This window comes from Glandiceps talaboti, chromosome 2 (assembly GCF_964340395.1).
Source record: "Glandiceps talaboti chromosome 2, keGlaTala1.1, whole genome shotgun sequence".
NCBI classification, from domain to species: domain Eukaryota; kingdom Metazoa; phylum Hemichordata; class Enteropneusta; family Spengelidae; genus Glandiceps; species Glandiceps talaboti.
This window is the reverse complement of record NC_135550.1, coordinates 2,751,323-2,764,044: the sequence shown is the minus strand read 5'-3', so window position 1 is coordinate 2,764,044 and position 12,722 is coordinate 2,751,323. Positions and strand designations below refer to the sequence as shown.

Sequence of the window (12,722 nt, the reverse complement as noted above, 5' to 3'; positions counted from 1 at the left end):
AGCAATCACTGTCTCATTTGACAGTGCTTTTCTCAACATATATTTGTCTTCAAATATATATTTTTTGTAAGGTTGCAGTACGGAAAGTAAGCTTTCCATTGATGTATAATACATGAAGATTGGATGATGAGGAAAAATGGGGAATACTTTTTAGCACAACTGAACGGAGGTTCAGTAGTGCTATAGGCATCGTCCCGCATCTGTGTGTGTGTGTGTGTGTGCGTGTGTGTGTGTGTGTGTGTGTGTGTGTGTGTGTGTGTGTGTGTATGTGTGTGTGTGTGTGTGTGTGTGTGTGTGTGTGTGTGTGTGTAAACGACTTAAAGTAAAAAAACGCCAGACCGATTGGCTTGATATTTGGTGGGGACATTACTTATGGTGTTCTTGTGAAAAGTTGCTCAAATGGAAATGATTGCTTCATTTTGGTCAAAAGACAAACTCCAAAACGAAATTTGGTGGGAACGTTCTTTAAGGGATGTAAAGTAAGATTTGTTCATGCCTTGATAATGTCATACGAAATATGCAAATTAGGGCTAAAAATGTGGGTTTTTAAGTCAAAAGTCTATAATTCCAAAATTACTTTGTTGATGTGGCTGAAATTTTACATGGATGTTTCTGGTGATGTACGGATCAAGTGATATTAATTACACATGATGATCCCAGCAATATGCAAAAAATCCATGTGATTTGTGGTGTGAAACAGGGCTTCAACTCGGCCCATGAATGAAAGGTTCTTCAACTTCTTGTGTATTGATTTATGGGCTACTTCACATGTCAATGCCAATGGCATGAAGATTACCCTCTGTTTGAGGTTGCTTGGAAACACTGCTTTTACTATTAGCACTGCTTAATTAAATTATAGAGAGTGTCTATGATTAAAACATGAAGTTTATTCATATGCTACAAAGAGTCTTTTTTGGGTTAAAAGTGTGATTTTAAATGAAAAAAACTTAATCTCAAACATGACTGGGCAGATCAGTCTGAAATTTGGTGGGAACATTTTCACACGTATTTAGATTAAGAAATCTACCGACCGTGATAATCCCATCAGTGATATGCAAATTAGGTGTAAAAATGTGAATTTTTGGTGTGTGTGAGTGTGTGTGTGTGTGTGTGTAAACAACTTAAAGTCAAACACCGCTGAACCGATTGCCATGATATTTGGTGGGTATTTCCTTGGGTGTCTAGTTGGGAAATTGTTCAAATCAAAATGATCTTTGTGATTTGGGTCAAAAAATGTGATTTTTAGTCAAAAACAAAAAACTCAAAAACTACTGAGCAGATTGGGCAGAAATTTGGGTGAAACATTCTTCAGGGTAATTCTACCAAGAATTTTTCATGACATGATGGTCCCATCAGTAATATGCAAATTCGGGCTAAAAATGTGTCTTTTTGGTCAAAAATCTATAATTCCAAAACCACTGAGCAGATTGGGCTGAAATTTAATGGGAATGCATCTAGGGATGTATAGACGAGGAAATATTAAACATATAATGATTCCATGAGTGATATGCAAATTACGTGTAAAAATGTTCATTTTTGGTCAAAAACTTATATCTCAAAAAGTAGTTGGTCACAGAAACTTGGTGAGATGTTTCTGAAAGTGTTATTCTGCAGATTTTCTTCAAAACATTTTGGCAAAATTGGCCCTAACAACCATGACCACGCCCTTAGCAACAACCAAATGGCAGTATATTTTGGTCAAATAACAACATCATCTGGTAGGCAAGTGAGTCAACATTCAAAAAATGTATGCAAATACCATGACCACGCCCATAGCAACAGGCAAACAGTGGTGTATTTCACAAAGATAACAACAGTGATTGATAGACAATTGAATAAACATTCAAAAAAATGAATAAACATTCAAAAAAATGTATGCAAATGTGTCTAGCAACAAGACCACGCCCATAGCAACAGCCAAATAATCACATATATTGCAAAGATAATGGGGATTAAAAGACAATTGAATAATGTATGTAAATTTGCCTAGCAACATGACCACACCAATAGCAACAACCAAATAATCATGTATATCGCAAAGATAACAAACAGGAATTGGAAGACAAATGGATAAACATTCAAGAAATGTATTCAAATGTGCCTAGCAACAAGACCACGCCCATAGCAACAGCCAAATGATCACGTATATTGCAAAGATAATATCAGGAATTCATACACAGGTGAACAAAAACATTCAAATATGTATGCAAATATATCTGGCAACATGACCACGCCCATAGCAACAGCCAAATGATCTCGTATATCACGAAGATAGCAACATGGTTGGATAGTCAACTGGATAGTCATTCTGCAAATGAACACCTATTGTTATCATGGACCAGCATATGGATAAACATTTTTAAAACTGTTAAGTTGTGCTACAACGCCATTGGCGGTATTTTCTCATCTGACATAACACTGAATGTATCATGATGCCAAAATCTACAAAGGCTCGCTAACTAAACAAGTACAGTCAATTGATGTGTTTAAAAAATAACAGCACAATGCCATTTGTCTCCTGTAAACGACACAGTATCCAACGTATCTCAATCGACAGTAATTAATTTGATTGAATTACGAAAAAACGAAAGAAACTGTGTACACATGACTTAAGTAGAAGAACTGATAAATGCAATTTCCCGTTGAAAATATGTTTTGCAGAGATAGTAAACTTATGTTTGCTAACTTGAATAAATTCCTTGTCAGTTGAGTTTGCCCACCCGGCGCCTTGATGTCACACCCGGGTCACGGCTACATGGGAAATGGCCTGCCAGGACGGAAATACCATACCAAATGAAATGCGAACATTATAACATTCATGCTGAAATGTAGCCAATTTGTTGTGCAATCACATGCCTTATATATATATAATTAATATGTGATACAAATCTCGATCTGACCAGGTACTAAATATACTATAGTAACTATCAATATCCAGATCATGTCACAGTACAGGTTTACAATTTGATCAAAACTTATGAGATCATGTTTATGGAGCACACGGACATCAGGAAATTCTATAAAAGTGGGTAATGTGTAACAACATGATTTTTACGCAACACATCCAAATTTCCTATAATTATATAATGATATGGTGTAAAGTGGTCCCAAATAAACTCATATGGTACTTGAACCACTTTTTCCTTCAATAAATCAGTTTGCAGCCACAATTTACACAATACTGGGGTGTCTCTGTGGATCAGTTATAGTGAAAATGATTATTACATTTATTGTATTTGATTAAACCTTCCCTTTAAGCACAATTTTGATGTTAAGGAACATTATTGACTGCCTGCATTGATGTGAAACTGAATACAAGTTGACTTTTACTGACTGTGAAAATTGTTTGTTGTCTTCATTGCTGGGAAACTGTATGCAAACTGTATGCAAGTTGATAATGATTTTTATTTTGGTTTCAGGAAACACAGGTGAAAGCCAAAGTCTTAGTCTTGATGTTGGTGACACAGGTGAACCTCCAACTCCATCAGATTCACGTGAACAACAGAGTGAGTCATCACCAACCAGAGATGAAGAAAATGAGGATGATGCCATACAGGATCCTAAACTACGAGCCGCCATAAAGAAAATGAAGAAACTTGATAAGATACTGGCCCAGAAGATCAAACGAGAAAAGGAAGTGAAGAGACAGAGAATACAACTAGAGAAAGATATGCAAGCAGAGTTGGAAAGAGCTAAACCAGAAGGAAGAGAGGAATTAAAGGAGGTTAGAGAAAATACACTGAAGTTCCTGGCATTAGCACCACCTCCCTCTCATAACGAAGGTGAGTTCCTAACTTGGTGGCTGTGTGTGTGGTTGTGTGTGTGTGTCATCGAGGTACTTGTATGTGCGTGAATGTGTCTGATAGGTGTGGGTATATATGTGATCTCGTATTACTGTATGTCTGTGTGTGTATACATGAATGTAATATTGATAGTTGTGGGTATACATGTATATGTGATAGGGTATGTCTATCTGTCTGTCTGTATACATGAGTGTAATATTGATAGTTGTGGGTATACATGTATATGTGATAGGGTATGTCTATCTGTCTGTCTGTATACATGAGTGTAATATTGATGGGTGTGGGTATATATATGATGGGTATATCTGTCTGTATGTGTCTTTGTGTATATATGAATGTGATGTTGGTGGGTGTGGACACAAATGTATATATGTGATGGATATGTCGACTGTCTGTCTGTCTGTATCTTTGTGTATACATGAATGTGATGTTGGGTTTTGTGGGTTTTGGTACATGCATGTATGTACATGGGTGTAGGTGTGCATATGTGTACAGGGGTGTAGATGTGCATATATGTACATGGGTTGGGTGTGCATGTATGTACATGGGTTTGGATGTGCATATATGTACATGGGTTGGGTGTGCATGTATGTACATGGATTTGGATGTGTATGTTTGTACATGGGTTTGGATGTGTATGTTTGTACATGGGTTTGGATGTGCATGTATGTACATGGGTTTGGATGTGTATGTTTGTACATGTGTTTGGATGTGCATGTATGTACATCAGTTTGGGTGTACATGTATGTACAAGGGTGTAGGTGTGCATATATGTACATGGGTTTGGATGTACATATATGTACACGGGTTTGGATGTACATGTATGTACATGGGTTTGGGTGTACATGTATGTACATGGGTTTGGGTGTACATGTATGTACATGGGTTTGGATGTGTATGTATGTACATGGGTTTGGGTGTGCATATATGTACATGGGTTTGGGTGTACATGTACATTGTATGTATATGGGTTTGGATGTGCATATATGTACATGGGTTTGGATGTACATATATGTACATGGGTTTGGGTGTACATGTATGTACAAGGGTGTAGTTGTGCATATATGTACATGGGTTTGGATGTACATGTATGTATATGGGTTTGGATGTGCATGTATGTACATGGTTTTGGATGTACATGTATGTATATGGGTTTGGGTGTGTATGTATGTACATGGGTTTGGGTGTACATGTATGTACATGGGTTTGGATGTACATGTATGTATATGGGTTTGGATGTGTATGTATGTACATGGGTTTGGATGTGTATGTATGTACATGGGTTTGGATGTACATGTATGTACATGGGTTTGGGTGTATATGTATGTATATGGGTTTGGATGTGTATGTATGTACATGGGTTTGGATGTACATGTATGTACATGGGTTTGGGTGTATATGTATGTATATGGGTTTGGATGTGTATATATGTACATGGGTTTGGGTGTACATATATGTACATGGGTTTGGATGTACATGTATGTACATGGGTTTGGGTGTACATGTATGTACATGGGTTTGGATGTGTATGTATGTACATGGGTTTGGATGTACATGTATGTACATGGGTTTGGGTGTATATGTATGTATATGGGTTTGGATGTGTATGTATGTATATGGGTTTGGATGTACATGTATGTATATGGGTTTGGGTGTACATGTATGTATATGGGTTTGGGTGTGCATATATGTACATGGGTTTGGATGTACATGTATGTACATGGGTTTGGGTGTGCATATATGTACATGGGTTTGGATGTGTATGTATGTACATGGGTTTGGGTGTACATATATGTATATGGGTTTGGGTATACATGTATGTACATGGGTTTGGGTGTACATGTATGTATATGGGTTTGGGTGTATATGTATAATTATACATGGGTTTGGATGTACATGTATGTACATGGGTTTGGGTGTACATGTATGCACATGGGTTTGGATGTGTATATATGTATATGGGTTTGGATGTACATGTATATACATGGGTTTGGGTGTACATGTATTTACATGGGTTTGGATGTACATGTATGTATATGGGTTTGGATGTTCATGTATGTACATGGTTTTGGATGTACATGTATGTATATGGGTTTGGGTGTGTATGTATGTACATGGGTTTGGGTGTACATGTATGTACATGGGTTTGGATGTACATGTATGTACATGGGTTTGGGTGTACATGTATGTACATGGGTTTGGATGTGTATGTATGTACATGGGTTTGGATGTACATGTATGTACATGGGTTTGGGTGTATATGTATGTATATGGGTTTGGATGTGTATGTATGTATATGGGTTTGGATGTACATGTATGTATATGGGTTTGGGTGTACATGTATGTATATGGGTTTGGGTGTGCATATATGTACATGGGTTTGGATGTACATGTATGTACATGGGTTTGGGTGTGCATATATGTACATGGGTTTGGATGTGTATGTATGTACATGGGTTTGGGTGTACATATATGTATATGGGTTTGGGTATACATGTATGTACATGGGTTTGGGTGTACATATATGTATATGGGTTTGGGTGTATATGTATAATTATACATGGGTTTGGATGTACATGTATGTACATGGGTTTGGGTGTACATGTATGCACATGGGTTTGGATGTGTATATATGTATATGGGTTTGGATGTACATGTATATACATGGGTTTGGGTGTACATGTATTTACATGGGTTTGGGTGTATATGTATGTACATGGGTTTGGGTGTACATGTATGTATATGGGTTTGGATGTACATGTATGTACATGGGTTTGGGTATACATATATGTATATGGGTTTGGGTATACATGTATGTACATGGGTTTGGGTATACATGTATGCACACGTGTGTGTTTTCACCAGTCATCTAACTGCAATTTATTCCAGTCCAATCAATTATATTGTAATTTATAATTTCAAAAGTGCAAGGATTAAATGCCAACTGAAACATCAGCTATAATGAGTTTTTACCAATTTCTTTTGACCCAGGACATTTAATAAATATTCTTACCCAAGTTTAAACTGCAAGCATTGTCATCAATTCAAAAGAAGGTAAAAACTATGTTCACTTTCCTGACATATTTCACCAAGGTTCAAATAATTTCTACATGTTTACCAAACTCTTAACATATACCAGTTTTACCCCATTCTGTGGCCACTGTTCTAAAACCTTAACATAACATGTATTGTAATGGTAGCTACATGGTTGTTGATGGTTCACAGCTGTGCATACCATGACATGTCAAGACCTAGGGGTTAATTGAATTCACCATTAAAGATTACTTGTATAATGTATAACTTGAGGTCAACAGTGGGTCATGCAATCCACAGGGGGTCATACAATCCAAAGTGCTTGGCATGTACGGAAATAACAACTCAGTGTCTGGTGTCAAAACAACAAGTGAGAATTTACACTTATGTTACTATTCATAGATTGCCTAGTGAAATAAACTTGTCATAATAAGAAAACATTTCTTACCAGGATATTTAGTTCCTCGGGGACTACTGCAGTGGGCTCTATCTGTCCATCCATTAGTTCATCTGTCTGTCCATCTGGACAATTAATAATATCATTATTAGTCACCCAAAGGGTGGGCTATTATAATGGGCTTTGGTCCATCCACCCGTAATATGTCATTTCTCAGACATGCAATGTCTGATTTCTTTCAAACCTGCCACAAAGGTGACACATTATATGGGACATATGCATGTCACTTTGCTGTTTCATATAAGATAGGATAATACTTTATTAAATCCCTAAGGGTAATTATAACGCCTGCTGTAAACAAACATACAATAACAGTGATAAAAATGTAGACACAACTTACAGACTAAAAAGGAAAACATAAATAACTCAATAACCCATTAAATATTTACATTCCTACAGAAATATTGCAACTGACAGATAAAAGCAAGATCTATTCCTTCTAATAAAAAGGTGGATACAATAAAAACCAGTTAAAATGGTCCAAGTAGTTAAAAAGTCTAATTACTTGTGGTAAGCTCAATTGGAGATACAGAACATGACAATTTCAAACTCATTCACTTCAATAGTCATTGTTGAAAGTCAAGCCATTTTCAAGTCAAGCCATTCAGTTAAGTTTCAGCATAGCAATTTCCAAGTAATACAATTCAGTGAAAGTCAAGCCATTTCAAAGTTGAGACATTTCAAAGTCAGGGCATTACCTTCTGACACATCAGCTTGAACATTGCAATTTCAAAGTCATCAAGTTCAATCAAATTCAAGTCATTTCAAAGTCAAGGCATTGTATATTCTGTCATTCACCTCAGATTGGTATGACCTACATTGTACATCAATGTCATCAAGTTCATCAGAGTCAAGGCATTTCAAAGTCATTTTTTTCCAATCACCTCAGTTTGAACATGGCAAATTGAAGGTCACCAGTTCAGTGAAAGTCAAGTCATTTCAAAGCCAAGACATTTCCAAACTAAGGGCAATATATCCTGCCATTTATTTCAATTTGAGCATCGTAATTTCAGACTGAGTCTTCTGCAGTATGTAGGTTTATGTTGACTAGACTAGATGACAAATCACAAGCACATCATATATTTGTGTCTGAACAGTGTTTTTTTTTATGTTTTGTCATCCATTATGAAAATACACACTACTGGTGTAATTCTTTCATTTCATTATTGTACATTAATTTCATCATCCACTACTGCCTGTCATATAATGTCATAAAACAGATGAAATACCAGTACCAAGCAGGGCAAGCCAACCTTCTCTCCGTGAATACATCGCAGGACAGAAAGTGGACTTGCCTATAGCCTGTTACTCTGGTCCAGTCAACAAAATCATTTACAAAATTACAAGAAATCACTCCATTACTTTTTCATGCCAGTAAAATTGAAACTGCTGTGGTGTTGTCGACAAACAGAAAATGTGATGATGGAATGACTGCATCAAAAAGGATGAAAAGTTATATGTGTACAATTATCTCTTCAATGAACTCTGAAAAGACATTGTCAACATATGGCCAGCTAATTCAATAAATAATCTAGGCATTGAATACAATGTAATTCAGTGCTAGTAATTTGGTAGTCTTAATCATAGGCAGTGGAGGGGTCTTAATTAATGAACTCTGAAAAGACATTGCCAACATATGGACAGCCAGTTCAATAAATAATCTAGGCATTGAATGCAATGTAATTCAGTGCTAGTAATTTGGTAGTCTTAATCATAGGCAGTGGAGGGGTCTTAATTAATGAACTCTGAAAAGACATTGCCAACATATGGACAGCCAGTTCAATAAATAATCTAGGCATTGAATGCAATGTAATTCAGTGCTAGTAATTTGGTAGTCTTAATCATAGGCAGTGGAGGGGTCTTAATTAATGAACTCTGAAAAGACATTGCCAACATATGGACAGCCAGTTCAATAAACAATCTAGGCATTGAATGCAAAGAAATTCTTAATTAAACCTGTTGATTGTTTCTATGATCACTGTCCTGGCCATGTATACATTGGAGATGATCAACGTGATCGTAATGTGTATATTAAGAAACTTGTAATTTGGTCACTGTCAGTGGATGTACATACCCAACATAGCATGACCTTAGATGTTACGTGCCACCAATGTCCACATTGGTTTTGCTATAACTTATGTAAGCATGATGTCTTTCATTAGGAATACTACTTCATGTAAAGTGTGCTAACATTTCAAAAAGTAATACTTGGGTTATTACTGACCATACCCAGCTCAGTGGCAAATTCCATATCTAATCCATACTCGTGTGAGTAAGCCATGTGTGATACTGTCTCACTAAAAGCATGGTACAAGTTATAGAAAGATGTGCATATAAGGTCTACCTGAGGTTGGATATTTATAGCTACATAATAAGGTACGGAAGTCTTTTCAAGATTTTAATTAAACAAAAATGTCATACATATTTACATGTTGCTTTTCTACTTTTCAGGTGTCGATATAGATGATGATCCATCAGTCCCTGTCACTCCGGTCTTTGCTACACAGCCAAACCTAGAAAATGCAGATGGTGCAAGCACTGATAGATCAAGAACAACTAATGCATCAGAGAACACAACCACTAGTGCAGGTAAGTCTTTGGAGTCAAGTGAACACACACACATGCACACGCACACACACACACACACACACACACACACACACACACACACACACACACACACACACACACACACCTGTCAGTGAATGACACTTTCTAGTGGTGAAACTAAATAAAGCATTGATAATCAACCGCCATGATTATTACAATTTGATCAGTTTTATAAATTAGGTGAGTGTTTCTGGTCCTTTTATGTAAATTTATGCTAGATTCTGTGTTTTCACCAAGTTTTAATTTAATACATTTCTAATAAAATCAAGTTGATACCCAGTATTATTGGTGTACCAATGAGTAGCCCAAATGAAAAAAATGACTATAGAGGGCGCCATTTTCAGGCTAAAAGTATATGTGTACTTTATAATCAGACTTTAAATGAACTGTATTGCAGTTCTTAAAAACATAGAATATTACTGTTGATGTAAGTTACCTTATTTGGAAACACACCAAAATGACATTATTCCAACATTCCTGCATGTACAGTTCTATACTATTCCAGGGTCAAATTCCACATTTCAATCACCAGAAAGACGACCTGCTGGTATAAATTTGTCCCAACCCAAGTAAGAATACAACCAGTTTTTTGTATAATCCTATACACACTGCCTGTAATACAGAGAATAAAGCAATGAGATTTAAAGTATGTGTTGTTGAGTACTATGATTGCATAGTGTTTGTTGGCACATAACTCAAAACATATGTTTTCTGCACCTGTTACCCTTCTGCAAAGCAGCATATGAGAGAATGTAACTTTTCCATCCTCCGTCTTTCCCATATTCCAGGTGCCTCATCGAAGGTCAGCAAAGATTCCAGGCCTGACAGCAACACAACTAAAACATCAGCTGGCAAGAGAAGGCGAAGTAGCAAACAAAGAGCAAACAAGACAGAAACTGGACTTCATAAGAAAGATGGGTCTGATTTTATTCAGAGAAATATTGAAGTAAGTGAAGGGATATACATTTAACGGTACAATGTACCTCATGGACATATTTCCCTGAAAATCAAATTTAATAAAATATCTCCAAACTTGTTCATTTAAACTCTTTATCATAGTCCATTTAGAAATAATAAAAAGAAGTTTTGGGTTCATCATCTTTGTTTTAAAGGAAATTGACAATATCATATTTTCCAATAGAGTTAGTGTTAAAGACTCGTTTCAGATAGGATTAAAATGTTTGGCTACAATGAAAGAGTAATCCTAAAATAAATAACACTAATACATTGACTCAGGATTGATGCATAGCCCTTTGTTAACAAAGTTTTAGTGGTCATATTGGATTCTAATACCATAGTGATATCTATTTTAAAAATGGTGACTTGATTTGTTTTTTCTTGATTTTAATCAAGCATTTTGTTGAACAAAGTAACAGCAGCAGTTTAAGATTTCATTTCCAAGACACAAACTATTTTAACATATTATCCTTTTAAAATTCCAGTTATTTCTAACCACCACATCAAGTGGGTATGTAATATGCTAATTAATCATAGCTTGTCTATCATAAAGGTCAGTCACTTGATAACATGCAACAGCAAACCAAATGAATTCTTTCTCCATTTGTAATAATGTATTTGTACCATCTGTGTTGAGTTAACTGTTCCAGTTGTCTAGTAACATCATGACTCACAAAGTGACACCAAGTAAAAGAAGGAAATTATTTGTTGTTAGACGTAAGCAAGGGAAGGGAAATGGAGTAAAGAATACACGTGATGAACAATTACCTGTACCCGTTTGCTGTAAATTGTGAAACCAATGTTTTGGAAGAGGAAGGCAATTTGATAGATATTGTTTCTAACTGTTTTTAGCTTGCCAGTGATGCTAGTAATGTGATCGCTATGACAGATGATGAGAAGAAGAGGCTTGAAGAGTTGCTAGGTGATGTAGAGATGCTGAAAGAAGAAGATGAAGAGGTAAGACACACATATTGATCAAAATAATGTTTATATTGCAGGATTCAGAGGGTCAGTCACCCATAGAGATACAAATTGTGTACTGTATTTAGAGGATTAGTAATCTATTGAGGTGAAAATGCTGAAAACAGAATTATCTACATTAGATGGTTAGGCCAGCGTACATGTATTATAAAAACAATTACCCCTGTACATACTAGATAATTTTACCATCATGCAATTCTTGGTACCTGCAATATCATATCACCTTGCAATAGACAGTTCCTATTCACTTCCTTACTTCTGTATTATCTCATTAATATTCATAAATTCAGGAAATCTCCAACTTTGGAGTCAGAAGTCATGGTGTCGACCAAAGCATTTGACAGATTCTTAATTGTATTATGTACCTAGGGAGTGAAATTATATTTCAGTTAACAAGAATTTAATAATAATATACTTTAGAAAGTGCAATATCAAGAAAAACCTTTTGTAACAAAATCACAGGAAAAAACTTGTTCAGTTACAGTCATTTCAACTTGAATCAAATCATCATCTATAAACTGTCATAAAAATGCTGTTTCAGAATACCAACTTCAACCCATTCCAACTTCAAGTTGCTCCAGGACTAGGATTCCGTCCTGATGATCTGGAGCAGAAAGCTATGGATGAAATAGATTTACGATTACAGGCATTATTGCCAAGAGATGATTTTGAATCTATTTGTAGTTCATCTAGAACATCATATCTTGACAAGTCAGAGGTAAGTTCATCATTGCATGGATTTCTTGTCAGTTTATATTCTTGAAAATATATATATGAAATGGTCGTATTTTAGCCATCTATGCATGAGTACCCCATCATGGCACCACTTGTGTATTTCTGGTATTTTTGGAAATGCTGTTGCATAGGTTTCACCTGCATAT

The 12,722-nt window shown here is 35.9% G+C and overlaps 2 protein-coding genes across 2 annotated transcripts in view; one reads left to right on the top strand and one right to left on the bottom strand.

The window, feature by feature from the left end:
- LOC144452895 (bifunctional lysine-specific demethylase and histidyl-hydroxylase NO66-like) overlaps window positions 1-7,331 on the bottom strand; it is a 62,723-nt gene extending 55,392 nt beyond the window's left edge. Inside the window, exon 1 of the mRNA XM_078144111.1 lies at window positions 7,285-7,331. The gene's annotated coding sequence lies outside the window, so the exon portion shown is untranslated. The remainder of the gene's footprint in view (window positions 1-7,284) is intronic.
- Window positions 1-12,722, top strand: part of LOC144452885 (uncharacterized) — a 33,209-nt gene that overhangs the window by 9,068 nt on the left and 11,419 nt on the right. Inside the window, exons 4-8 of the mRNA XM_078144090.1 lie at window positions 3,420-3,782; window positions 9,745-9,882; window positions 10,692-10,849; window positions 11,713-11,817; window positions 12,383-12,559. Of these exons, the coding sequence (XP_078000216.1) occupies window positions 3,420-3,782; window positions 9,745-9,882; window positions 10,692-10,849; window positions 11,713-11,817; window positions 12,383-12,559 (941 nt within the window). The remainder of the gene's footprint in view (window positions 1-3,419; window positions 3,783-9,744; window positions 9,883-10,691; window positions 10,850-11,712; window positions 11,818-12,382; window positions 12,560-12,722) is intronic.